Below are 25,185 nucleotides of genomic sequence, written 5' to 3'. Positions count from 1 at the left end.
CAGCCTCGAAACCTTAATGACTTGGAGAGGATCTGCAAAGAGGAGTGGGACAAAATCCCTCCTGAGATGTGTGCAAACCTGGTGGCCAACTACAAGAAATGTCTGACCTCTGTGATTGCCAACAAGGATTTTGCCACCAAGTACTAAGTCGAAGGGGTCAAATACTTATTTCCCTCATTAACATGCAAATCAATTTATAACTTTTTTGAAATGCGTTTTTCTGGATTTTTTTGTTGTTATTCTGTCTCTCACTGTTAAAATACACCTACCATTAAAATCATAGACTGATCATTTCTTTGTCAGTGGACAAACGTACAAAATCAGCAGGGGATCAAATACTTTTTTCCCCTACTGTATGTATATATACACACACATTTATTTATTTTTTATTTTATTTGATGTTGTTCTTAATGTATTAATTAATTTCAGACTATAGTTTGTATCTCTGCTGGCATAGTGGTTAAGGAACACCGCTGTGAGAGGGGCATTGTGGTTTAGATTCCAGACTGGGGTGATTTTTCACGGGACTGATTTACGGGGACGAATTGTCATGGACCCATATCTCTACACAGACTAATTGTACAATAAAGCATCAAATACATAATTTTGCTTAGTGTAAGTCCATAAGTATATTATTTTTTTCTTCAGGTCTTCTTTTCACTTTTGTAATTTTTTCCATTGTCTGTATGATTGTTCATTGATTTGCTTTATCTATTTCTGTGCAGAATACGGACAATGTGCATTTAAACTCCATTCTTCTGTTTATCAGGATGGTTTAATGAGACCAAAAAAACTGAAAAAACTAAAAACTGAAATACTTAAGTCTTAAGCATAACCCATTCAAACTTTCAATTTTATAATTTAATTTAATTTAATAAAACAATCACAGAATTTCAGTTCTATATGTATTCTTTGCTTATTCTTTTGCAGGTGGACCGCTTAAAACAGTCCAGGTGAACCATAAATCCATCCTGAAGAAGCGGTTTGAATGTGTCTTTGAAGGCATTGCTGAGCCAGGGAAGCATGTCCTCCTCAATAATATTTACACTGAGCTCTACATCACAGAGGGTGACAGTGGAGAGGTCAATAATGAACATGAGGTGAGTCAGATTGAGATGGCAGCCAAGAAGAAACACACACAAGAGACTCCAATCAAATGCAGTGACATTTTTAAACCTTTACCTGGGCAAGAAAAACCTATCAGAACTGTGCTGATGAAGGGGATTGCTGGCATTGGAAAAACTGTCTCTGTGCAAAAGTTCATTCTGGACTGGGCAACTGGAGAAGCTAATCAGGATATTCATTTCATAGTCCTTCTGCCTTTCCGTGAGCTGAATTTGATGAAGGAAGAGAGATACAGTCTGCTGGACCTTCTTTACCACTACCACCCTGAACTGAAGGAGGTTGGAAATCTCAAGTCTGGTAAATACACAGTTTTGATCATCTTTGATGGCCTGGATGAAAGTCGGCTTTCCCTGGATTTCCAGAACAATCAGATGTGCCGTGATGTGACACAATCATTGACTGTGGATGTGTTGCTGACAAACCTCATCAGGGGGAATCTGCTTCCCTCTGCTCTCCTCTGGATAACCTCTCGCCCAGCAGCGACCAGTCAGATCCCTGCTGAGTGCGTCCACCAGGTGACGGAGGTACGAGGGTTCAATGATGAGCAGAAAGAGGAGTACTTTAGAAAGAGAGTCAGTGATCAGGACCTGGCCTCTGCCATTATCAAACACATCAAGTCATCAAGGAGCCTCCACATCATGTGCCACATACCCGTCTTCTGCTGGATCTCAGCCACAGTTCTGGAGCGAATGTTGGGTGAGGCGAGTGGTGGAGTCATCCCAACAACTCTGACAGGGATGTACACACACTTCCTGCTGATTCTGACAAATATGAAGAATGAGAAGTATTGTCGTAGAACTGAGACAGAAACAGAATATCTGTTAAATTCAGAAAAGGAAAATATCCTGAAACTGGCAAAATTAGGCTTTAAACATCTTGAAAATGGCAATCTTATTTTTTATACAAAAGACTTAAGAAAGTGCAACATCGATGTCAGTGAAGCTTCAGTGTACTCTGGGGTGTGTACACAGATATTTAAAGAAGAATCAACAATATTCAAGCAAAAAGTGTATTGCTTTGTACATCTGAGCATTCAGGAATATCTTGCTGCTTTGCATGTCTTTTTTGTATATAAAAATGAAAATAAAAATCTACTTAACGGGATACATACATATAGCAATACAGTGAAATTGTCAGAGTTGTACAAGATTGCAGTGGATGAGGCTTTACAGAGTAAGAATGGACACCTGGACCTTTTCCTCCGTTTCCTTCTGGGCATCTCAATGGAGTCCAATCAGACTCTCTTACGAGGCCTCATGACACAGACACACAGCAGCTCATGGAGAGGACAGATCATCAGGTGGAGAGGATTATTCACACAGCCAGAGAGTGTTTCACAGAGCATTCAGAAAACAACTGACTACATTAAACAGTTGATTAGGGACAATCCCTCTCCAGAGAGATGCATCAATCTGTTCCACTGTTTAAATGAACTGAATGATAATTCTCTAGTGGAGGAAATCAAGAGCTTCCTGAGCTCAGGACGTCAATCAGGAAGAAAGCTCTCATCTGAGCAGTGGTCAGCACTGGTGTTTGTGCTGCTGACGTCAGAAGAGTCCTTAGATGAGTTTGACTTGAAGAAGTTCAGCGGAACAGAAGAAGGCTGTGTGAAGCTGCTGCCAGTCATCAAGAGAACTAAGAGAGCTCTGTAAGTATTTCATACTCAACTGTTTTTCACCCCATAGATTATTTTTTTCCTCCAAATTTAAAACCCAATTTAACAGGTCGGGTGACAGACTCAAATTAGTTTACAAATCCATTACCTCTCTCTCTCTCTCTCTCTCTCTTTCTCTCTCTCTCTCTCTCTCTCTATATATATATATATATATACACACACACACATTATGATATACTGTCGCATAACAACAACACAAGTAGCTGTAAAATGCTATACATTCAGGAAGATTTACCACAGCCAGGTTTATAGTGGTTTATAACATCTGCTAGACCGAGACATTTCTTCTCTGACTGTGGCGTTTCAATTCTGCTTACCGGTACAGCACGTGTTAATACTAAATACTTATATTATTATTATTATTATTATTATTATTATTATTATTATTATTATTATTATTATCATTATTATTATCATTATTATTAATAATAATAATAATAATAATAATAATAATAATCATAATCATAAAACTATTGTACCACTTCACCATCTAATGCAATTTTAGATGGTGAATGTAATGCATTGATTTCAAATGTATTAAAATGCAAACAATATATATTATTCTTTAATTTTATACAAATTATACACATCTAAATTAGCGGGGGTGGGGGGTGCAATCGCGTATTGTCGGGGCTGTTTGCAGATCGAGTTCAGCCCGGCGACGAGAGCGGGTCGCAGCGTGTGCGCTTGCGCATTAAAGTATCTCTTGGTTATGTTAGTTATTCTGTCAGTTCACTCTCCTCCAGGTCTGTTTGCGTTTTTGATGCACATTTCATGCCGCATCCAGCAGGTGTGGAAGAACCGGGAAGAACGCAAACCGTCCTAATGACGAAAAATACTGCCGTAAAGATTGCAATTTGCAACACCACGATATAAACGATATAGCATAATATGAAATGATAGACATTTTTCTATCATCATACGATACATATCGTCATATCGCACAGCCCAAATGTGTATTTACACCTCACGTTTTAAGCAATTTGCTGATCTGTAGGTTTACATTGGCTTTACATTACAAGTTTTAATTCCGAGTTTCTATGGAATGTAAATATTATTAATTTACCTCTGTTATTGTTCTTTGTATTTCACTAGAGTATAATGTATATGTCTATATACACCGATCAGCCATAACATTATGACCACTGACAGGTGAAGTGAATAACATTGATAATCTCGTTATCATGGCACATGTCAGTGGGTGGGATATATTAGGCAGCAAGTGAACATTTTGTCCTCAAAGTTGATGTAAAATGGCAAGTGTAAGGATCTGAGCGACTTTGACAAGGGCCAAATTGTGATGGCTAGACGACTGGGTCAGAGCATCTCCAAGACAAGTGCTGCAACGATTATTCGAATTATTTGAATAATCGAGGAATAAAATTAGTTGACTGTAAAAAAACAATTGTCGAGTATTCGCCATATTTTAAAAACAGTGGAAGGTGAACAGCAACAAGTTCCTCTGCAGGAAAGAAACCTAAAAAGTTCAGTTGTCTGCAGGGGCGGCGGCAGGGTATGGCTTGGTTGGGCTACAGCCCGCCATTGCGGCCCTAAGGTCTTTATGGTCGAAGACGCTGACACTGTTTCTCCTCTCCTGAGGACCTGTGGCTCTCACACTGCCACCGAGAGGGCAGACCTGTCCCCTCCCCTGAGAGAGTCAAGGGAGTGGGGCAGGAGGGATGTTACTATTAGGGGGGCGGTCCTCCACCAGGCTGCCCACAGGGGGAAGTGGAGAAGGCCCACCACTCTCCGCTCCAGACTCGAAGAGGGGCGTATAAAACTGAGGGGGAGAGGTCTCAGCTGCAGGGGAGGAGCTGGCGGGGGGCGGGGAGCTAGCAGAATTAATCTATTTACTCTTCACACCCCCCCACTCACTCTCCTCCCCTCTAACTACAGAAAAAGGCGTGCACAACCCCTAGAGACACCCCAAGAGCTAGAATTGACCAACAGGTTCCAACTGCTGGACACCAAGTTGAACAGCTCAGAGGGTGATGGGGGCACAGTTGAGCACCAGAGCACCTTGGTTCCCACTCCCCCCAGAAGAGTTAGGTAGTTATAGTAGGAGACTCAATTCTTAGAGGTGTAGATCACACAGTGTGTTCTAGTGATAAGGAGACCTGCATGGTATCTTGCTTGCCTGGTGCTCAGGTTGCAGATCTTCCTAAACTAGTATACGGGCTACTGGCCAAAGCTGGGGGTAATCTACTGGTCATGGTTCAAATTGGAACCAATGGCATAGGAAAATGTAGGGTAGAGGTTCTGCAAGACAAATTTAAAGAGTTACAAAATTAAAAAGCAGAACCGCCACGGTAGTTTTCTCTGAAATACTTCTGGTATCACATGCATGGCCAGGGAGACAGGCAGACATCAGAAAGTTTAACACGTGGTTGAAATCTTGGTGTAGGGAAGAGGGGTTTAGGTTTCTGGAGCATTGTTTTTTCTTCTGGGATAGATGGGACCTGTACAAACTGGACAGTCTACATCTAAACAGAGGGGGGGCTAATGCATTGGGAGAGCGTACAGTGAGGGAAAAAAGTATTTGATCCCCTGCTGATTTTGTACGTTTGCCCACTGAAAAAAAAAAGATCAGTCTATAATTTTAATGGTAGGTGTATTTTAACAGTGAGAGACAGAATAACAACAAACAAATCCAGAAAAAAGCTTTTCAAAAAAGTTATAAATTGATTTGCATAAAGGGAAATAAGTATTTGACCCCTTCAACTTAGTACTTGGTGGCAAGACCCTTGTTTGCAATCACAGAGGTCAGACGTTTCTTGTAGTTGGCCACCAGGTTTGCACACATCTCAGGAGGGATTTTGTCCCACTCCTCTTTGCAGATCCTCTCCAAGTTATTAAGGTTTTGAGGCTGACGTTTGGCAACTCGAACCTTCAGCTCTCTCCAAAGATTTTCTATGGGATTAAGGTCTGGAGACTGGCTAGGCCACTCCAGGACCTTAATGTGCTTCTTCTTGAGCTACTCCTTTGTTGCCTTGGCTGTGTGTTTTGGGTCATTGTCATGCTGGAATACCCATCCACGACCCATTTTCAATGCCCTGGCTGAGGGAAGGATGTTCTCACCCAAGATTTGACGGTACATGGCACCATCCATCGTCCCTTTGATGCAGTGCAGTTGTCCTGTCCCCTTAGCAGAAAAACAGCCCCAAAGCATAATGTTTCCACCTCCATGTTTGACGGTGGGGATGGTGTTCTTGGGGTCATTCCTCCTCCTCCAAACACGGCGAGTTGAGTTGAGCCAAAGAGCTCGATTTTGGTCTCATCTGACCACAACACTTTCACCCAGTTCTCCTCTGAATCATTCAGTTGTTCATTGGCAAACTTCAGATGGGCCTGTACATGTGCTTTCTTGGGGGACCTTGTGGGTGCTGCAGGGTTTCAGTCCTTCACGGCGTAGTGTGTTACCAATTGTTTTCTTGGTGACTATGGTCCCAGCTGCCTTGAGATCATTAACAAGATCCTCCTTTGTAGTTCTGGGCTGATTCCTCACCATTCTCATGATCATTGAAACTCCACGATGTGAGATCTTGCATGGAGCCCCAGACCGAGGGAGACTGACAGTTATTTTGTGTTTCTTCCATTTGCGAATAATCGCACCAGCTGTTGTCACCTTCTCACCAAGCTGCTTGGCGATGGTCTTGTAGCCCATTCCAGCCTTGTGTAGGTCTACAATCTTGTCCCTGACATCCTTGGACAGCTCTTTGGTCATGGTGGAGAGTTTGGAATCTGATTGATTGATTGCTTCTGTGGACAGGTGTCTTTTATACAGGTAACGAGCTGAGATTAGGAGCACTGCCTTTAAGAGAGTGCTCCTAATCTCAGCTCATTACCTGTATAAAAGACACCTGGGAGCCAGAAATCTTGCTGATTGATAGGGGATCAAATACGTATTTCCCTCATCAACATGCAAATCAATGTGTTTTTCTGGATTTTTTTGTTGTTATTCTGTCTCTCACTGTTAAAATACACCTACCATTAAAATTATAGACTGATCATTTCTTTGTCAGTGGGCAAATGTACAAAATCAGCAGGGGATCAAATGCTTTTTCCCTCACTATAAAAAAGAAACATACAGACATAGCAGAATAGTAACTACTGATATCAATCCTTGTAACAAAATCATATCCAGATTACCAAAGGTATCAGCAAGCCATCCCCAGAGGGTTTTTCCTCGGGAGGATTGGTGTATCTTTGTAGTTGCTTTCCTAATGTGCTCTATAAGATTATCAATGTGTTCTGAGTTATCTGGTATGTAAGTATAGCATTCCTGCCCTATAATGGCACATGTCCCTCCCTGTGCTGCTAGCAGGAAGTCTAGAGCTAGCCTGTTCTGGAGGGCAACAGTTCGCGTAGCCACTATTTCAGTTGTTAAATTGCTGGAATTTTTCCTATTATACCAGCTACTAATCTGATTCCCTTTATCGCTCTTCCGACTCCATACATAGGAAATAGTATGGAAGTAAACCTGTCTCCTTCCTCTATGTCACGTTTATGGTGAGTAAATTGTTTTATATCTGGAAGGTATTTAACTTCAATGTGGTGCAAAGCTGGTACCACAAATCTTAAATAACAAGAACCAATGAATTTACAAGGAAGTTCCCTATTTGCCCGCATGCCACATATCCAATAGGTCCCATTCCATGGGCGTAGCCACAGTGTGATTACAAGGACTATTACTTATAAATTGGGATTGCATGGTTTGGTTATAGTATGAAACACACACAGATCCTATGTTACTGTGAGCCAAGTCAATATATGGCATCTTAAAATCTTTTCTATTCTGATCCATCTTCGGTCTAAAGTACCATTCTCCTGTGATGCCTAGGGCATAATCATATGCATACCGTACATTAGAGGCAACTCGAAATTGTGAATAATCAGAAAATACTGGAATTGGAATGGGGATCATTGGAATGGGGCTGGTGTGATTTAGTGACTTTGATCGGTTTACCTGGGTTTACTTGTGCGCAAGGGATACACTGTTGACACCACTTCACAGTGTCCCTGCCTATGCCAGGCCACCACCAGTGTTCACGCAATTGAGTTAACATGGCCTTGCGACCCGTGTGAACTGGGCCAATGTTACTGGTCCAGAAGCGTTGACCTAATACACTGGGGTGCTAATACACATTGTAAGTTAGGACTTCGCCACAAACCGTCTGAGTGCACTCCACCTCCCCTAACCCACTCTTTTACTTCATCCTCCTCACAGTCTTTCTGTAGCTGTGCGAGGTCAGTAGTTTCTGGTTCTAGAATGCTCGCAAGTTTACTAGAGCACAGTCACCACATGACTGCCTGTCTCTGCTGCCTTTTTCACAGCTAGGTCTGCAAAGTGATTCCCACAGCTGCACGGGCATCCATCATCAGAAAGACTCTGATGAGCTTTCACTTTAACTACTGCTACCTTTTTTAGAAGATGTGCTGCCTGAGCTAGGGCTATAACATATTCATAATTTTTGATTACTTCTCCTGCTGTTGTTATAAACCCTCTACGTTCCCAGGTTGCCATATAGTTGTGTACTACTCCAAATGCATAGCGACTGTCAGTGAAAATGTTAACTTTAATGTCTTTCGCTATTTTTAATGACTCTGTCAGCGCCACAAGTTCTGCCACCTGGGCTGAACAGTGTCCTGGCAGGCATCCAGATTTTACCACAGTGCTATCATCCAATACCACCGCCCACCCAGTGTGGGGGACTCCATCTATTATTTTCATAAATCCATCAACATATAGTTCCAAGTCAAGGTCTGTGAGGGGGTTTTCTAGTAACCGACTGTGGTCCTCCTGGAGTACCAGCTCAGAGCATGTATGCTCTTCTCCCTCCCCTAATATCCCATCTGCTGGGTTTACTCGTGTGTCTTTTATATTTGTATGGATTTATCTCTGGGGAGCACAACGGCTTCCCATCTAGCTCGTCTACTATCGGAGACTGAACGCAATTTGCCGGTGTGTAATAATTCAACTAATGTGTGTCCTGTGTGCAGAATCAACTGTGTGTTGATTACAATCAGCTCGCATGCCTGCACTGCCCAAGAGGCACAGTCTACTGCTGCCATACAGCGATGCATGCCTGCTGCTACCGTAGGTTGCTTTGTGGAGTAATAGGCGACGGGACGTTGCCTATCCCCATGTTCCTGTGTCAGAACTGCTGTATAATAGATCCCATCTTGGGAACAGTAGAGGTGAAATGGTTTAGTATGATCTGGTAACCCGAGGGCGGGGGCATTGCTGAGAGCCTGTTTTATTATACGATAGGCTATTTCCTGTTCATGTCCCCAGTCTATGGGGTCCAAGGGAGCCGGGCTTCCTTTGATTAACGCCTGTATCGGACCTGTGGCTTGTGTGAAATTAGGGATGAAAGTGCGGCAATAATTAAGGAGCCCCATAACTTTATGCACAGCCCTAACATTATGTGGTTTTGGCATATTTAGAATGGCTTCTCGCCTATTATGCATCATAGATTTTTGTCCTGGTGAAAGAGTGTCGGGCTGTTGCGAAATCCCTGTGGCACTCTAGTCCATGTGTACTGTTTGTCGCATACAGTAAACGCAAAATTATCTTGGGAATCAGAGTGGAGTGGCAGGCTCCAAAATCCATTGCTAATATCTAGGACCGTGAAAATGGAATGTTCGGGTTTCAAATAGTTTAATATAGTGTTGGGATTGGCTACAATCGGGTGTAACCGAGGTGTAATTTTCTTCAATTGTGTGTAATCAATTGTAAGTCGCCATGAGCTGTCTGGTTTGGCCAAAGGCCAGATTGGAGAATTAGTGGTTGAATGCGTTTCACTTATTATTCCTTCATTTTGCAATGTTTGAATAATTGTCTGAACTGCCGTAAAAGCTTCTGGTTTAATAGGATACTGTTTGTGTGCTTTGTGTACTGGACCTGGTATAACTATAGGTTCAATTTGTGCCAGACCACAATCTTGTTTGTGTGTTGCCCAAACATCAGGGAATGCCTGACATACGTGTCCAAGTGATGTGTCTGGCCATATATGAGGTGTTGACGGTGTGAGTGAGATACTAGCGCAATTCGTTGCGTATCTTTGTGTATCCTTTTTATTCCCGTGTGTACTGGTCCATATTATGCGATTATTATTAGAATCCACTAGTGCGCCAGCTTCTCTAAGGATATCTATGCCTAATATTGTCCCCTCTGGGTTTTTACAAACCCAAAAAGACACTGGTATTAGGAGATCGCCTATTTCTAGAAGTTGAGGTGTGCTGATTGTGGCTGTGATACATAGGCGACATATTTCCTATTGAGTTTCTCTGTCAGATCTCGGATGATGTGCAGAAGCTCCGCGTTTCCTCTGGGCTGATCGGGGTTAATCTTGGTCTGATTCCAGGGCGCTTGGTGTCGCCCGGAGCGCCTGCCTTCCAGCACTTGTCCCCCGTGTGGCCTGTCCTCCCACAGAAAGTGCACTTAGGGCGGGTTGATTTGGACCGACAGTCTTTAGCGACATGTCCTATTTTTCCGCAATTGTAACATTTACCTCCGTTTTGTGTTATGGCAGATATAGCTGCCACAGGATTTATTTTAGCTTTTGACTGCTTGTTTTCTACCTCTGAAGCCCATTGCACAATCTGCTGATATGTGTTTCCTACAGGCACACCCATATTGAGGATGTCTTGGTGTGCTTTACTAAACCCTTCCTTTAATAATTTTAAATATATCGCATTATCACGTTCGGCGTCCGGCAGTCCGGAGTGTTCTCTAAAAGTAGTGTACTTTCGTTCCGCATAATCGTAGCAAGTCTTTCCTGGCTTCTGTACGAGGCCACAGACTATACTCCAATTTCCCTGTCCTGCTCCGAGAGCTGTCTTTACAGCCGTGATGAAGTTAGTGATCCTTAGATTATTATTATAATTTCCAACTGTTGTCCAGGTACCATCCTGTTGGGTGGCAGTTAACCCGTCCCAGATTGGCCTTGGACGTTTTAATTATTATGTGTATGTCTTTAGCGTCCATTTGGTGTACATCTAACATCTCATTTAGTTTTTCCCAAAAGTCTAGATTCCCATGATTGGGAAGTTTTGGAAGGTCACTTAAGATTGTGTGTTTCTCTCCGGGTGTAAAGGGACGATGCACCGACGTTGTTAATGTGTATACATTTCCGTCGGCATCGCGGTGTTGCCTATTGCGCCTAGTCTCTATGGGTGCTAATTTTATTTTTTCTGACTTGAGTGAAATCAAATCTGGGTAAAGTTTAGACTCTGTTGTGGTTGTCTGAATGTTTATACGGTGGAGGGGCAGAGGCACCAAATCCACATCCCCCATATTTTTCGCATTCATGTTCCCAGGCTTTTCGGTCTAAATCGTCCCAGTCGGGTTCATCGCCTTCTATATGTGCCCCCAGGGCGCTTGCGCATCGTTTCCCTACATTATTAGTTCGTTCTTTAATTTTCTCTTCCTCATTTCTAATTATTTTAGCATTATCTATCTCTATTTGCATCTCAGCGACTTTCTCTTTTAATTATTTTATTATTTCTGTATTTTGTGATTAGTTTCTTCTCTAATTTCGCACTATATTGGCAAAGAATTACGGAAGCTTTATTGGTTTTCTCTCTTTCCCTTATTCCACCATTTTCTATGCTGTTTTGGATCCAATTAGGATCCCATCCTGCCTTTTCCATCTTAAGTTCAAGTTTTTTAAACTACTCTTGTAGATATTCACATATAGAAACGTCTTGTAATGCCATTATACCAACCCTATCTTTGCCAACGATGGGGCTATATCGTTGGACTTTACAGTACCTCCGGTTCCATCTGGTTATTGACTGCCACTAACGTACAAGGATTTCCTTGCTTAACTTGGAGCTCAGTAGGCCTCGTCGTACCTTTCGGTTCCCTTGGTATCTCTCCCCGCAGATCTGTCTTACCTGGAGTTCACCCTACTGTGAACCTCCGCTGTACAGTCAACCTTTCCATTTGTTTTACCTCTGCCTCTCCACAGGTTCTCTTTAAATTACAATCTGAGAGCCTCACACAATCCAGAGATCAAAGCTAAATATACAGGGTGGTAATTTTTAAAGATACTCACCCTTGTTTTGGTCCCGGGAGTGGAGGCAAGTTCAGATCCTCGTTCGTGACACCAAGTTGTCGAACCCGTCTCGGAAGTAAGTGGAGAAGTCGTCGAGATAAAGCAAATAGAACTTTAATCAAGCCGGCTCGGAAGCCCCACGTCAGGAAATACCTAAAGTGAGGACTTAATGTTTACAAACATGAGTGCAACTTTATAGGAAAATGACGTAACATCTTATGGCCGTTCATCCAATCAGAAGATACAGGTCCAGGTCCGTTTACAATCTGTCCTCCCGTGGAGAGGTGAAGGATCCAAAAAGCAGATGTCTGTCTTTGATGTGCACTAAGAAGATGCGATCCCACGGTCGTCAATTACCTAGTGTCAATCGCTCAGTAACAGAAACAATTCCTGCCTATCTGGAGAAACGATTAAGTCATAAACAAATTTTCAGCAAACAGCTGTAGGCTATTTCGGCACTGTGTGATCTTTTATTACTGACAGGAGTTTCTAACAAATTAACCTTGTTGACCTATTGCTTAGCCTGCTAAAGCTAATCTGCTCAGTCTGTATACAAGCTACTTCTAATGCTAGTGTTAATATAAAACATTATATAATTATCACAAAACACTTTCTTCAACGTTCCTATACAGCGTCTTCAGTAACGAATAACAGCTACTCTCATCCCTTAATTGAGTCACTTTTTCACATACTTGTACTTTTTTGAATATTTTTCTAAATTTGTAATTTTACTTTTACTTAAGTATGTTTTGAGGTAAGTATTGTACTTCACTACTTTTATAAAGGCAATCATTACAGAGTACAAATTTTGTAGGCTGTCATGAGTAAAAAATGTGCATGACAGACAAATAGACAAATAAATGAAGGAGCAATACATTGATATCATCCCAACACTCAGGACACTCAACAGGCCAATCACAGTGTGTGTGTGTGATGTTACGGCTGGTCAGTCAATAGAGATTTGAGGTCAGTCATCAGTCCAGCAGCAGTGAGGTGAGTTAACTAACTATCTAGCCACCAGTATTAGTCAGTATTGGTGTATATTTTATAATCAAATTCGAAGATTGATTGAAATGAGCATTTCATTTCGACCATCAAATTTAAAGATGGTTGATTTATTTATATTTTTGGCTTCGCCAAACCAATATTAATTCAAGTATCAGAAAAACAAAACGACAGCAGACAGTAAATATCTCTGTATGTGTGAATTTTTCCCACTTACCTGTTCTTATATGTCACTAAATATTTTAATTAAATACCTATAGGGCGTTTCAGCTGTGAACTCCTCAAATGTAATTAGTTATAAACACGTCTAACTGGAACCTGCAGTTCATGCGGTAGGATATACTGAATACAATATAGCCGACAATGTGGGCTTTGTAATGAAAATTAGTCATTGTGAAAGAGTTATAATCATGTTCATTCCTGAAACCTGATTATCTACAAGTCATATAGTCATATATCATTATCATTAGTGCTCGTCTACCTGCCCTGTGATCAGCTCAGCAAGTTTCTGTCTTTCCTGTGGAATTCAGTTTTGATCAGTTTTATATATTTTATATTATAGGGCAGTGTTGAAAAGCGCATTTTCTGCATTGATGTACACAGCTGTAATAGAGACGGAGCCATTTCAAAGTGCTTTCACGAAGAAAGTGGCATCTTATAAAAAATTAAGCCGCAACTAGTTTTCTACAGTTTTCTATTAGCGGGGTCAAACTTTTGATTTAATCCTAGCCTGTTATCCTAATATCCTGAACACTCTTTCTTTAAAATAACCTAATATAAAACAAAAGTGGAATGACAGCTGATTCCCATGGAATGACAGACATGGAAAACTGAAAACACACTAAATACAATACGATTGTTTTCACACACACACACACACACACACACACACACACACACACACACATGTTGGTGCCACTATCATTATGAGGACTCTCCATAGACATAATGATTTTTATACTGTACAAACTATAGATTCTATCCCCTAACCCTAACCCTAACCCTTTCTGCATTTTTACATTTTCAATAAAACATCATTTAGTATGTTTTTTAAGCAATTTGACTCATGGGGACTCTAGACAAAATCCCCACATTTCACAGTTATAGCATAATAACATTGTAATTACCAGTTTGTAACCTAAAAAAAAGTCCCCATATATCACGAAAACCTGTGCACACACACAGAATATAATTTTCTTTAGTATGCAAAGCAAATAGTTAATCATAATGCTGATGTCTTTATTGCTGTTAGTTGCTCATTAATATTCTTTATTATTTAATATTTCTATGCAGATACTTTATTAAGGGTGATTTACAATTGTTTCAAGATATCACATTATTTTACATACAGTTGACCATTTATTTTTTCAGATAAGGTTGAACTTGCAGTGTACATAAATGTAGATGACAGAATATATGAATGTTTAGGCAGTCAATCCTAATTTGTTCTGTTTTCCATAGAAAGCAGCTGTCATTCCATGTCATTCCACTTTTATGATTTATATGAGGTTAATTTAAAGAAAGCGTATTCAGGATTTTAGGATTCCTATGTGAGATTTGGAGATATAGACAATAGATCCTTCTGTTTTCCCCATTGTAGTCTATGGGCATTCCCCTATTATAGTCAATGGGCATTCAGTTTTGTCATTCATTTTAGTCTGTCCCAAATACGGCCTCCTGTCCTGACCAGTGATGTTCCCCACAATAAAGTAACAGTAAACTTAAATCAACATGTCTTTGTGTTCTAGGTAAGTTGGTATTGTGATTTTTATTTGTATTTTTTTTAAGTATCAGCTACAGCCATTTAGAAACAATAACAATAACAAACTTTTAAATCAATGCAACCGTTACTTTATTGTTACACATCTCTGCACTGAGGAAATTATATAAATTAGTGTTAGTGTTTGCTTGAAGATCATGTGACAAGGCTTTGTTAAAAGTAACTATGTAACTTGTACTCCAAGTACTTTTTAAATTAGCTATTTTTTACTTTAACTTGAGTAGTTTTTTATACCAGTACTTTTACTTCTACTTGAGTAAAATTTCATCAAAGTAACAGTACTTCTACTTGAGTAGGATTTTTCAGTACTCTTTCCACCTCTGTATATACACTACCATTCAAAAGTTTGGGGTCACTTAGACATGTCCTTGTTTTCCATGAAAACATACATGAAATGAGTCTGAATAGGAAATATAGCAAAATGAATGGAAAATATAGTAATTCACAAGGTTAGAAATAATGATTTTTAATTTAAATAATAATTGTGTCCTTCAAATTTAGCTTTCACCAAAGAATCCTCCATTTGCAGAAATTGCAGCCTTGCAGACCTTTGGCATTCTAGTTGTCAGATTGTTGAGGTAATCTGAAGAGATTTCACCCCATGCTTCCTGAAGCACCTCCCACAAGTTGGATTGGCTTGATGGGCACTTCTTACGTACCATATGGTCAAGCTGCTCCCACAACAGCTCAATAGGGTTTAGATCCAATGGCTGTGCTGGCCACTCCATTACAGACAGAATACCAGCTGACTGCTTCTTCACTAAATAGTTCTTGCATAGTTTTGAGCTGTGCTTTGTGTCATTGTCCTGTTGTAGGAGGAAATTGGCTCCAATCAAGTGCCGTCCACAGGGTATGGCATGGTGTTGCAAAATGGAGTGATAGCCTTCCTTCTTCAAGATCCCTTTTACCCTGTACAAATCTCCCAATTTACCACCACAAAGCACCCCCAGACCATCACATTGCCTCCACCATGCTTGACAGATGGCATCAAGCACTCCTCCATCATCTTTTCATTTGGTCTGTGTCTCATGAATGTTCTTCTTTTGATCCAAACACCTCAAACTTAGATTTGTCTGTCCATAATACTTTTTTCCAATTTTCCTCTGTCCAGTGTCTCTGTTCTTTTGCCCATCTTAATCTTTTCTTTTTATTGGCCAGTCTGAGATATGGCCTTTTCTTTGCAACTCTGCCTAGAAGGCCAGCATCCTGGAGCTGCCTCTTCACTGTTGACGTTGAGACTGGTGTTTTGCTGGTACTATTTAATGAAGCTTCCAGTTGAAGACCTGTGAGGCATCTGTTTCTCAAACTATACTAATGTATTCATCCTCTTGCTCAGTTGTGCACCGGGGCCTCCCACTCTTCTTTCTATTCTGGTTAGAGCAAGTTTGCGCTGTTCTGTGAAGGGAGTAGTACACAGCGTTGTACGAAATCTTCAGTTTCTTGGCAATTTCTCTCATGGAATAGCCTTCATCTCTCAGAACAAGAATATACTGACAAGTTTCAGAAGAAAGTTCTTTGTTTCTGGCCATTTTGAGCCTGCAATCGAACCCACACTGATGCTCCAGATACTCAACTAGTCTAAAGAAGGGCAGTTTTATTGCTTCTTTAATCAGCACAACAGTTTTCAGCTGTGCTAACATAATTGCAAAAGGGTTTTCTAATAATCAATTAGCCTTTTAAAATGATAAACTTGGACTAGCAAACACAATGTGCCAATGGAACACAGGATTGATGGTTGCTGATAATGGGCCTCTGTACGCCTATGTAGATATTCCATTACAAATCAGCCGTTTCCAGCTACAATAGTCATTTACAACATTAACAATGTCTACACTGTATTTCTGATCAATTTGATGCTTTCCTTTTGAAAACAAGGACATTTCTAAGTGACCCCAAACTTTTGAATGGTAGTGTATGTTTTAACTTCCATCCATCCATCCATTTTCAAAACCACTTTTTCTGGTGAGGGTCGCAGGGAAGACCGGGGAGACGATCCCAGCAAGCATAGGGCGCAAGGCATGTTTTTACTTTTCTTTTGTTAATGCTTTAGACTATTAAAATATACAATTAGCTCCCAAGGGTCTTTACCACACCCATATTTTTATTTCATTGTATACCTTATGCTGCTACACAGTAATGTATTTGTGAACTAAGGGCTGATAATTAAAGAAATGTGATTTTTTAGTAACACTTTAATTTGCATATATGCCAAAACGAGTGGTAAAATGGAAAATTATATTTTATTTATGTAACCTTTACTATTGTGGCAAAAAAATCGTTACTCCCCATTGTTGTTATTACTATTGGTTTTGCATCAGACTGTAATGCATTTAAAAGACTGCACACAGTGGCAGAAAAGCAGCAGTATGTGTTCATACTTGCATGCTGCCTGTTAGAGGTACAACCAGGTTTGTTCCTTATTATTAATCTACAGAGTAAACTGCACAGGATAGGTTGAATTAGATTAATCTGATATTGGTATTAAATGTTAGTTTATTTGGTATTAATGTTACATGTCTATGCTGTCCAGTAAGACCATGTTAACAGTGCAGGCAGTCTGTGGTGACTCACAGAGATAAGCCAGTGTAATGATGGGCTCTGCTCTGCTCCCTGTGTGTGATGAGACACCAGCAGAGTTCAGGCAGAGCTGGCAAGTCTTCAGAGACACAGTGGACATTTTATGACTTTATCAGTCCTCATAATTAGATCCAGAACTTGATCTGAGTAAGCGCTCCACAATCAGAGTCTGTTTTTAAAATCACTTTTTAAAGGAAGAGTCAAACATTGTCTTGAATCAGCACTTCTGAGTCACGTATGTGACAGTAGAACTACATGGACCTTCACTTGTGATGAGGCTGTAACTGACAGATTTATTCAGACTCGCATGTTGTCCTGCTTCTCATGCTGGATGTGTGTCTCATGTGAGATGAATGACAACAACAGTGTGACGCTCAGCTGCTGCTCTTCAGTGTGGAGCCTCCACTTCTGTTAGTACAGACAACAGCATGACTGTTTCTAAAGGTCTGGGACAAACAAATACATCACCAACGTGTCTCCTTTCCTCTCCAGGCTGTCAGGCTGTGGGATCACAGAGAAAGGCTGTGCAGCCCTGGCCTCAGCTCTGCGTTCAAACCCCTCAACTCTGAGAGAGCTGGATCTGAGCCGCAATCGCCCAGGGGACTCAGGAGTGACAAAGCTCTCCGCTGGACTGGAGGATCCCAACTGTAAACTAGAGACACTGCGGTAAGTAGAGGCTGTGTGACTGTGTGAATATTCAGTCACTGACAGGAAGAGACTGTGGTTTCTGAGCTCACCTCCTCTTCGCTGCTCTAACCCCGTCTCTCCCTGTACTGTGTCTCTGTCAAACCTGCTGTCCCTTATTCATCTTTCATTCCCTGATTATATTGTGTCCTCCTCACCCTACACAGGGCAGGTAGGAAGAGATGGTTAATTTATGGATGTATCTACTTTAACAGATTACTGTGTGTATGTACACTACTGGTCAAAAGTTTTAGAACACCCTCATTTTTCCAGTCCAGTGAATAACCTGAAAAGTTTAGGTTATAAAAAAAATACTGTACATTTCAGAGTTATATACTGTATCACTACACCCTCGTTAAGCATTATTTGACAATGTTATGCGTAGCTCCTGTGCATAGAAGTTACACTGTATTCCTACACTGTGCACATCGTTTGAAAGCTTATTCTCTTGACTACCAGCGCATTTCATTCTCAAACATCCAATTTACAGATTCCATGTCACCCGCCGTCATTCAGAGCCCGGGGGGTCTGCTCTGGGGGGGTCTCATTCAGACGGTCACAGATCTCTTAGTTTCGATCGGATTTCTTTGCAAATAGGCTTGTTTTGTTCATAACAACTTATCGATTAATCATAAGTATATAGTAATAATAAGTATATATTATTTGATATTCTATAAAACACAGAGAAGTTCAGATCCAATTATGTGTTTTCCTTCTTGACATGTTGAGCTCTCTACAGGTGTGTGTTGCTTCTACCAAAACGTGGATGGTCTTGTTTTGATCAGTAGACTGTCTGGTTCCAGAATATGTCATGATTGTCAACATTTTCTGAGATTTTGTATTCCTACTGAGACTAAGTATCCCCCCACCCCCCATTTCATAATGCAGGGGGGGGGTATAAAAACACTCAGCTTTTGTGGGATACCAAACACTTTTAAGGGTACCAGAGGGGGTTATCAGTTTAAGGGGTTAAATGCAAAGCAAAAGCAAAATTATTCAATGATTTCTTTTTTATCTCCAAATGTTTATTTGTTCTGTGCTTTAATTTCAGAGTACATTGAGACATTAAACTGCATAAATCTCAATAAAAACTGGAACAATTGAGGTGTTCTTTGGCTGGTAGTGTATGTATTTACATTAGGGAATAGATAGTGTCCGTGACCTATTTACAGGCAGGGATTAAGCAGCTGAAGATCCTCTGTGTGACCAATCTATTGGTGAGCAATAGAGACACAGCAGGGTGGACTGCATTTGTGGAAGGAGGTTTCTTATTTTCACCAGGGGATTCACAGTGTACAGATAAGAAGCCAAATGTTTTGTTCTTGGCATTAATCAGTGCAATTACACTGTGGTAGGGGTCTGTGGATGTTTTGCTGGAACTGTGAATATCTAAACAAAACCCCAACTACATTGCAAGACACAGACTGGCAAAGATATTCTCCCTCTCATCTGTGTGTGAGTGCTGTAGACTGTTACTTACTTTACTTATCTTCTTCGCCTAAGGTTGAAGCAAGAAACTTCCATGCTTTTCTGTCTTTCGCCTTTACTTCGACTTCGCCCCAGGTCAAATCCATCCGCTTCAGCTCCTTTTCAATTGTGCGATGCCAGGTGTTACGTGGGCGGTCTCTAGGTCTGCCTTATGGTGTCCAGTGAAGTGCAGTCCTAGCAACAGAACTTTGCTCCATCCTCAAGACGTGTCCCAACCATCTGAGTCTCCTCCTCTTTATCTCTATTGTAATGCAGCAGGTGTTTGTGCGTTTGAACAGGTCAGTGTTAGATATCTTATTTGGCCAAAATATCTGACAGATTCATCTCAGACATGCATTATGGAAGGCAGGGAGTGATTTCATATCACACTGAGTCACTCTCCAGCATTCACTACCATACACCAGCACCGATTTAACAATACTGTTGCATAGTCTGATCTTGGTTTTGAGCTGGTGTTGTTTAGACTTCCAGATGTTCTGAAGTCTTTTGAAGTCTACTCTGGCCTTGCTCAGTCTGCTCTTAATATCTTTAGCTGTAGACTGTATTGAAACAGAATTAAGGATTTACCTTTTTTTTTTGCTAAATGCTTGAAGCCAATATAGTCTGATGAGTAAAGTCTGATCCTACTGAGCTAACACAGTGAGGAAGTGGTAGTAGAGTTTTGGGAAGTGTTTTTGGTCTTGGCATTAATCAATGCAATTATGCTGTGGTAGGAGTCTGCGGTATTGTGTTGCTGGAGCTGTGAATGTTTTAACAAAACCCCATATTTTCCCTCTTTCATCTGTGTGTGAGTGCTGCTCTTACAGAAATGTAATATATGCAGAATATATTTTTCAAAATATGTTATTGGAAAAAAAACGATATATTTTAATATATCTGTTTCAATACACTGTCATATATTCCTGGAAAATATATTACAATATATGGATATTGTGATATATTTTTCAAAATATGAATATATTTTAAATATATTATGAAAACATTAAAATATGTTTTAACATATATGTTACAATATATTGTCCAATCGTCCCGGATCATATAATAGCTTATAATATAATACAATATTTTAAAATACATAAATTATTGCTGTGTTTGTATATTGAGATATATTTGGCAAAACATTCAATACAACATTAAAGTTAAAATGTGTTTATTGGCATAACCAGTCTTCTACAATACAGAAGAGAATGTATAATACAACATCATAATATAAACAGGGATGTGAAAATACAAACACAGAATTAAGCAATATATAAGAAACACATTATCAAAACAGCAAAATATAGTTTCATATATATTACAATATATTGTCTTTTCTGGAAAATATATTACAATATCTTATAATATACTTTAAAATATGTAAATTGCAGTTTTTGTATATTGTGAAATACAAATGCGATACATAACTTTTTAGTTTACGATAGTATACTTTATAATAACGATTGTTTGTGTAAAAACAAAAAAACATTACACTAAAATGCAAAACACTGAAACGCTATACTACTACTACTACTACTACTACTAATAATAATAATAATAATAATAATAATAATAATAATAATAATAATAAGCAATGAACTATAACTATCAACTAAAACTCAATCACAATCACAATCAAAATCTGTGCCACTTATTGAAATGTTTATGTTAATACACTACAGGGCGCACATTGTGACGGATCTGGCGCCGCAAACGCTGCTTCACTGCCTTGTCTTCAGCACTGTTTTCTGAACGCATCTCGTCCCAGCACTGTATAGCTTTTGCTAAAAACTATGTTGAGTCTTCCTGATGTCCCCTTGTTTATTGCCCGGACATTTCTTTGGTTGTATCTGTGAAAGTAAATAAATTAGTAAGGAGAGAATTAAATTATCATTATTATTATCAATATATATAAAATAATGTACGTGATGTTTACACAAATCAGGTATTGAGAAATCACAACTTTGTTTTTACCTGGATTTGGTTCACAGAAAAATCACTAGGGATGAAAACAAAGAAAACAACAACAATAATAATAATGTTTGATAGACATGCCATCCTCATCAGAATATATCTGTTTTTGAACGATTGATCACCTGTACAATTTACACATCATTAGAATAACTGTAAGCGCAAAACAAAAACAGTCCAGAGTGACAAACACAGAGAAAACACTGGATTTCATGTCTTATCCGTCTGAAATCTCCATCGGCATCTTGCTCTGGTTTCAGTGGAAACTGTGGTCCTGATCGCCATTGGTTAAAACTCAACAAAACAAAGACTGGCACTGGCGACCCAATCCCAAAAAACACAAGTCAGCTACAAGTCTTTATTCCTTGTCTGTCTGAAATCTCTTAAACGCTCAGGAAAACATTTTAAAGAACTGACATAAAGCAAAAAGGAAAACAGTCCGTTGTTCGCACATTTATCCTCATCTGCATCTTCCTGCTCGACTCATTCATCTCCCCGCCTCCCTCTGTCGCGTCTCTCTCTCTCCTCCAATCAGCTCCGAGTATCAAGGGTTTCAAACTTGATTGACACAGAGCATATCACGTCAGCTCGGAGACTACGGCTCAAACTCATTATAGATTAATAGATGGATAAATGGATAGATCACTAGAGGTCATATATTAGGAATACATATTTTTTTACTAATGTACACACTATTTAAAAATATATACATATACAGTTGAGACTGAAGTTTTGGCACCCTTAATTATTAAAAGCATTATTCACTAATTGAGTTTAATATGTATTTCATTATTTCAAACTGAGCTGCAGTGAAGATTCCAGTTGATTGAACTGAGTTAAATTAGATTCAGGTATGTAGAGTTGCAGATATTGGCCATAATGCCCAAGTCCAGCTGAGCCCAGCCTAACCAGCTACTACACACTTGGGCCCCAACTTTGTCCTGTCAAATTAGAAAATGGCTAGTAGACAATACAAACCTCCAATAACTGAGTTTGAGACTTGGGCATTTCACTACACTGCAATGTTAAATATGTTTTATTGAAATGGGAAATATATTTTGTAAAAATTACAAATATATTTAGTGAAATTATTAATGTAAATATATTCTTAAATGCATTTTAGATATAATTTAGGAAAATGTATTTTGAACTAAATATATTTTACATTATATTGCATGATATGTCCACATATTTTTATAATGTATTGCAATATATTTTCTTTCCATATGGGTGTAGACTGTAGCGAAACAGAACTAAGGAATTAGCTTTTATGCTAATTGCTGGGCAATCACAATAGGACTTGTTGTGTAATATAGTTCTAGGTAGAAACCTTATGAACAGGTAGAATTGTTGTGGGACAGCAGTGTTTAGCAGTACAGCACCTGTGTATGTTTAAAGAAGAAGTTTGTAACAATAAGAGTTATTCAGATGTAACAAAGTGTGCAATAGTTAATTAATATTGAACCCCTGAATATATAACAGGACTGTCTACTGTGTCCTCGTGAAGATGTAGTTCCTGTGGTGGACTGACATGAGTGTTGATTTTTTGGGCTTTTCCAAAGCTGGATGTCTTGTGTTTGTCTTACATGTGCATGTCTTTGAGAGCACTTCTGCACTCCAGGAGTGTTTGAAGTATTTGCACAGAAGCCCAAAGCTGCTGTTCCTGCACTGACTGTTGATTCCTCACTTCTACTGTGAGCTTTTAGATTGAAACTTGGCACAGTTCATTACTTACATATTTGCACAAATGCGAGGAAGTCAGAAATGGCTGTATAACTTTGCATTTAAATATCTTGATGTATTTGCTATTATTGTGTGTCAGGACAAGGGAAATGAAAAAGTATGAGAATCTTGACTTTCTGTATTCAGCCTTTGTTTATTGACATTTTTGTTTTTCATTGTATGGTCAGTCTTGTGGGGTTTCATACCAGCTGCAGTAACAATCTGTGAACTGCAGTGTAAAAGGTATGTAAGTAGCACCTGAACAGTGTTACACTACAACTAGAGATACATTGTGTTATACAGTCGGGAGTCAGGCTGCTGATGAGCACATTGATAATGAAGCTGAACTACCCAAAGGAGACACCAAACTAGAGGAAATGCTCAATTACATTTATCATTATTCTCCTTTTTTCACTCCAATTTGATCTTGACAAAATACTGAACTCATCTCACTGCATTGCCTTCTGTGCCTCTTCAGGAGGGACAAAGGCACAACAGATGCATCCTACACATGCTGTCAAAGACAGTGTCCAGCACAGCCAGCCCAGAATTCCCACAGGGCCTCTGTCACACCAATAGGAGGATTTAATCCAGATGGAGGAGCTCAAACCCTGAACCTGCAGCACCAGAGCAGCCACAGTTGCTTGTGTTCAGAGACCCAAGTTCTCCACAGCTGAAAGCAGTATGCATGTATAATATACTTATAAGGCAGTATTTGAGTGGAAAATATGTGTGGTTGATATGCATTTTGCCCCCCTAAATGTGCTATAGGTGTCATTTGGCTTTCTGTATCTAAACAACAAAGTAGAAGGCAAAACATTGATATAACAGTTATTTTGTGTTAATGTATGTCTCAAAGTGTACCAAAACACTACATGTAGGGGTTAATGTCCTGAAAAAATATCCAAAACGACAATATATCTCTGTACCACTTTTCGGAATCATCAACAACTATAGTGTTTTAATTATTATTATTATTATTACTATTTCATGGCAGACGCCCTTATCCATTATCTTATTAATATATATATATATATATATATATATATATATATAATATAATATATATATTAAACATATTCAAAAATAACTAATATACTAAATAATTTTTTAATGTTCTACTGTTCCAAAGCAACAGTGATGTTTTTTGTACACTGACTTTGGGTATCCTGAAAGGCGCTCCTACATAAATTATTATTATTATTATTATTATTATTATTATTATTATTATTATTATTATTATTATTCATATTATTATTATTATTATTATTATTATACGTACATTGTGTAGGTTCTCCGACAAATAAATCCAGTACCGTGCTGAGAGAGACGTAGTTGTGAGAAATTGATTGTTTTGTGAGAAAGGGAGGAAAACGTCCAGTAGCTGAAGTGCGGAGGTTCTACCAAAACGCAAAAGCTGAAAATATGATGAAGCTTATATAAAACTGGGCTTTACATGGAGCGGCTTCTCAGCATTAACTCCAATTGTGATTCACTCACTTATTACATCAAGGTTATACTATTGCAAATCATTGTACATTGGTCTGCCCCAAACTGTGTTATCCCGCCTACAGCTCGTTCAAAATGTGGCAGCTAGGCTTTTAATAGGGTCTAGAAAGAGGGATCACATTTCCTCTGTTTTAGCATCTCTACACTGGCTTCCAGTGAAATTTAGGGTTGATTTTTAAATTTTGATTTATGTCTAAAAGGCACTATCTGGTCTTGCGCCACAATATATCAATGATCTTCTACACCCTTATTCCCCTATCAGAGTGCATAGGTCTTCTGATCAAATTGTATTAAGGGTCTTTCGTCGCTATAGATCTAAGGGCAATCATGCTTTTTCTGTGATAGGTCCTAATCTCTGGAACAGTCTCCCTTTACATGTGAGGTCAGCTTCACCATTAGCCATTTTTAAATCTTCTTTAAAAATTTATTGTAGCTTTTGAATAGATGATTGAATATTTCGAAATGGATTACATTTTATGATGCTGTATTCCATTTTTCTTTTTTTATATTTAATTTCAAATTAATTTGTTTTTATATAACTGTTATTTTGTTTGTTTGATCTGTAAAGCACTTTGGCTCAACTTTTGTTGTTTTGAAATGTGCTCTTT

At 39.3% G+C, this 25,185-nt stretch overlaps 1 protein-coding gene across 2 annotated transcripts in view; it reads left to right on the top strand.

The window, feature by feature from the left end:
• The first annotated feature begins 1,070 nt into the window (after positions 1 to 1,070).
• Positions 1,071 to 25,185, top strand: part of LOC136767578 (NLR family CARD domain-containing protein 3-like) — a 34,206-nt gene continuing 10,091 nt past the window's right edge. Inside the window, exons 1-2 of one of the 2 annotated variants that reach the window (XM_066721460.1) lie at positions 1,075 to 2,773; positions 17,717 to 17,890. In XM_066721460.1, coding sequence (XP_066577557.1) covers positions 1,116 to 2,773; positions 17,717 to 17,890 — 1,832 coding nt within the window. In that variant the 5' untranslated portion in view covers positions 1,075 to 1,115. Of the gene's footprint in view, positions 2,774 to 17,716; positions 17,891 to 25,185 lie in introns of both variants that reach the window. The other variant, XM_066721461.1, reaches the window with a different exon arrangement.

This window comes from Amia ocellicauda, chromosome 14, assembly GCF_036373705.1.
Source record: "Amia ocellicauda isolate fAmiCal2 chromosome 14, fAmiCal2.hap1, whole genome shotgun sequence".
Taxonomy (NCBI): domain Eukaryota; kingdom Metazoa; phylum Chordata; class Actinopteri; order Amiiformes; family Amiidae; genus Amia; species Amia ocellicauda.
This window is presented reverse-complemented; position numbering and strand designations above follow the sequence as displayed.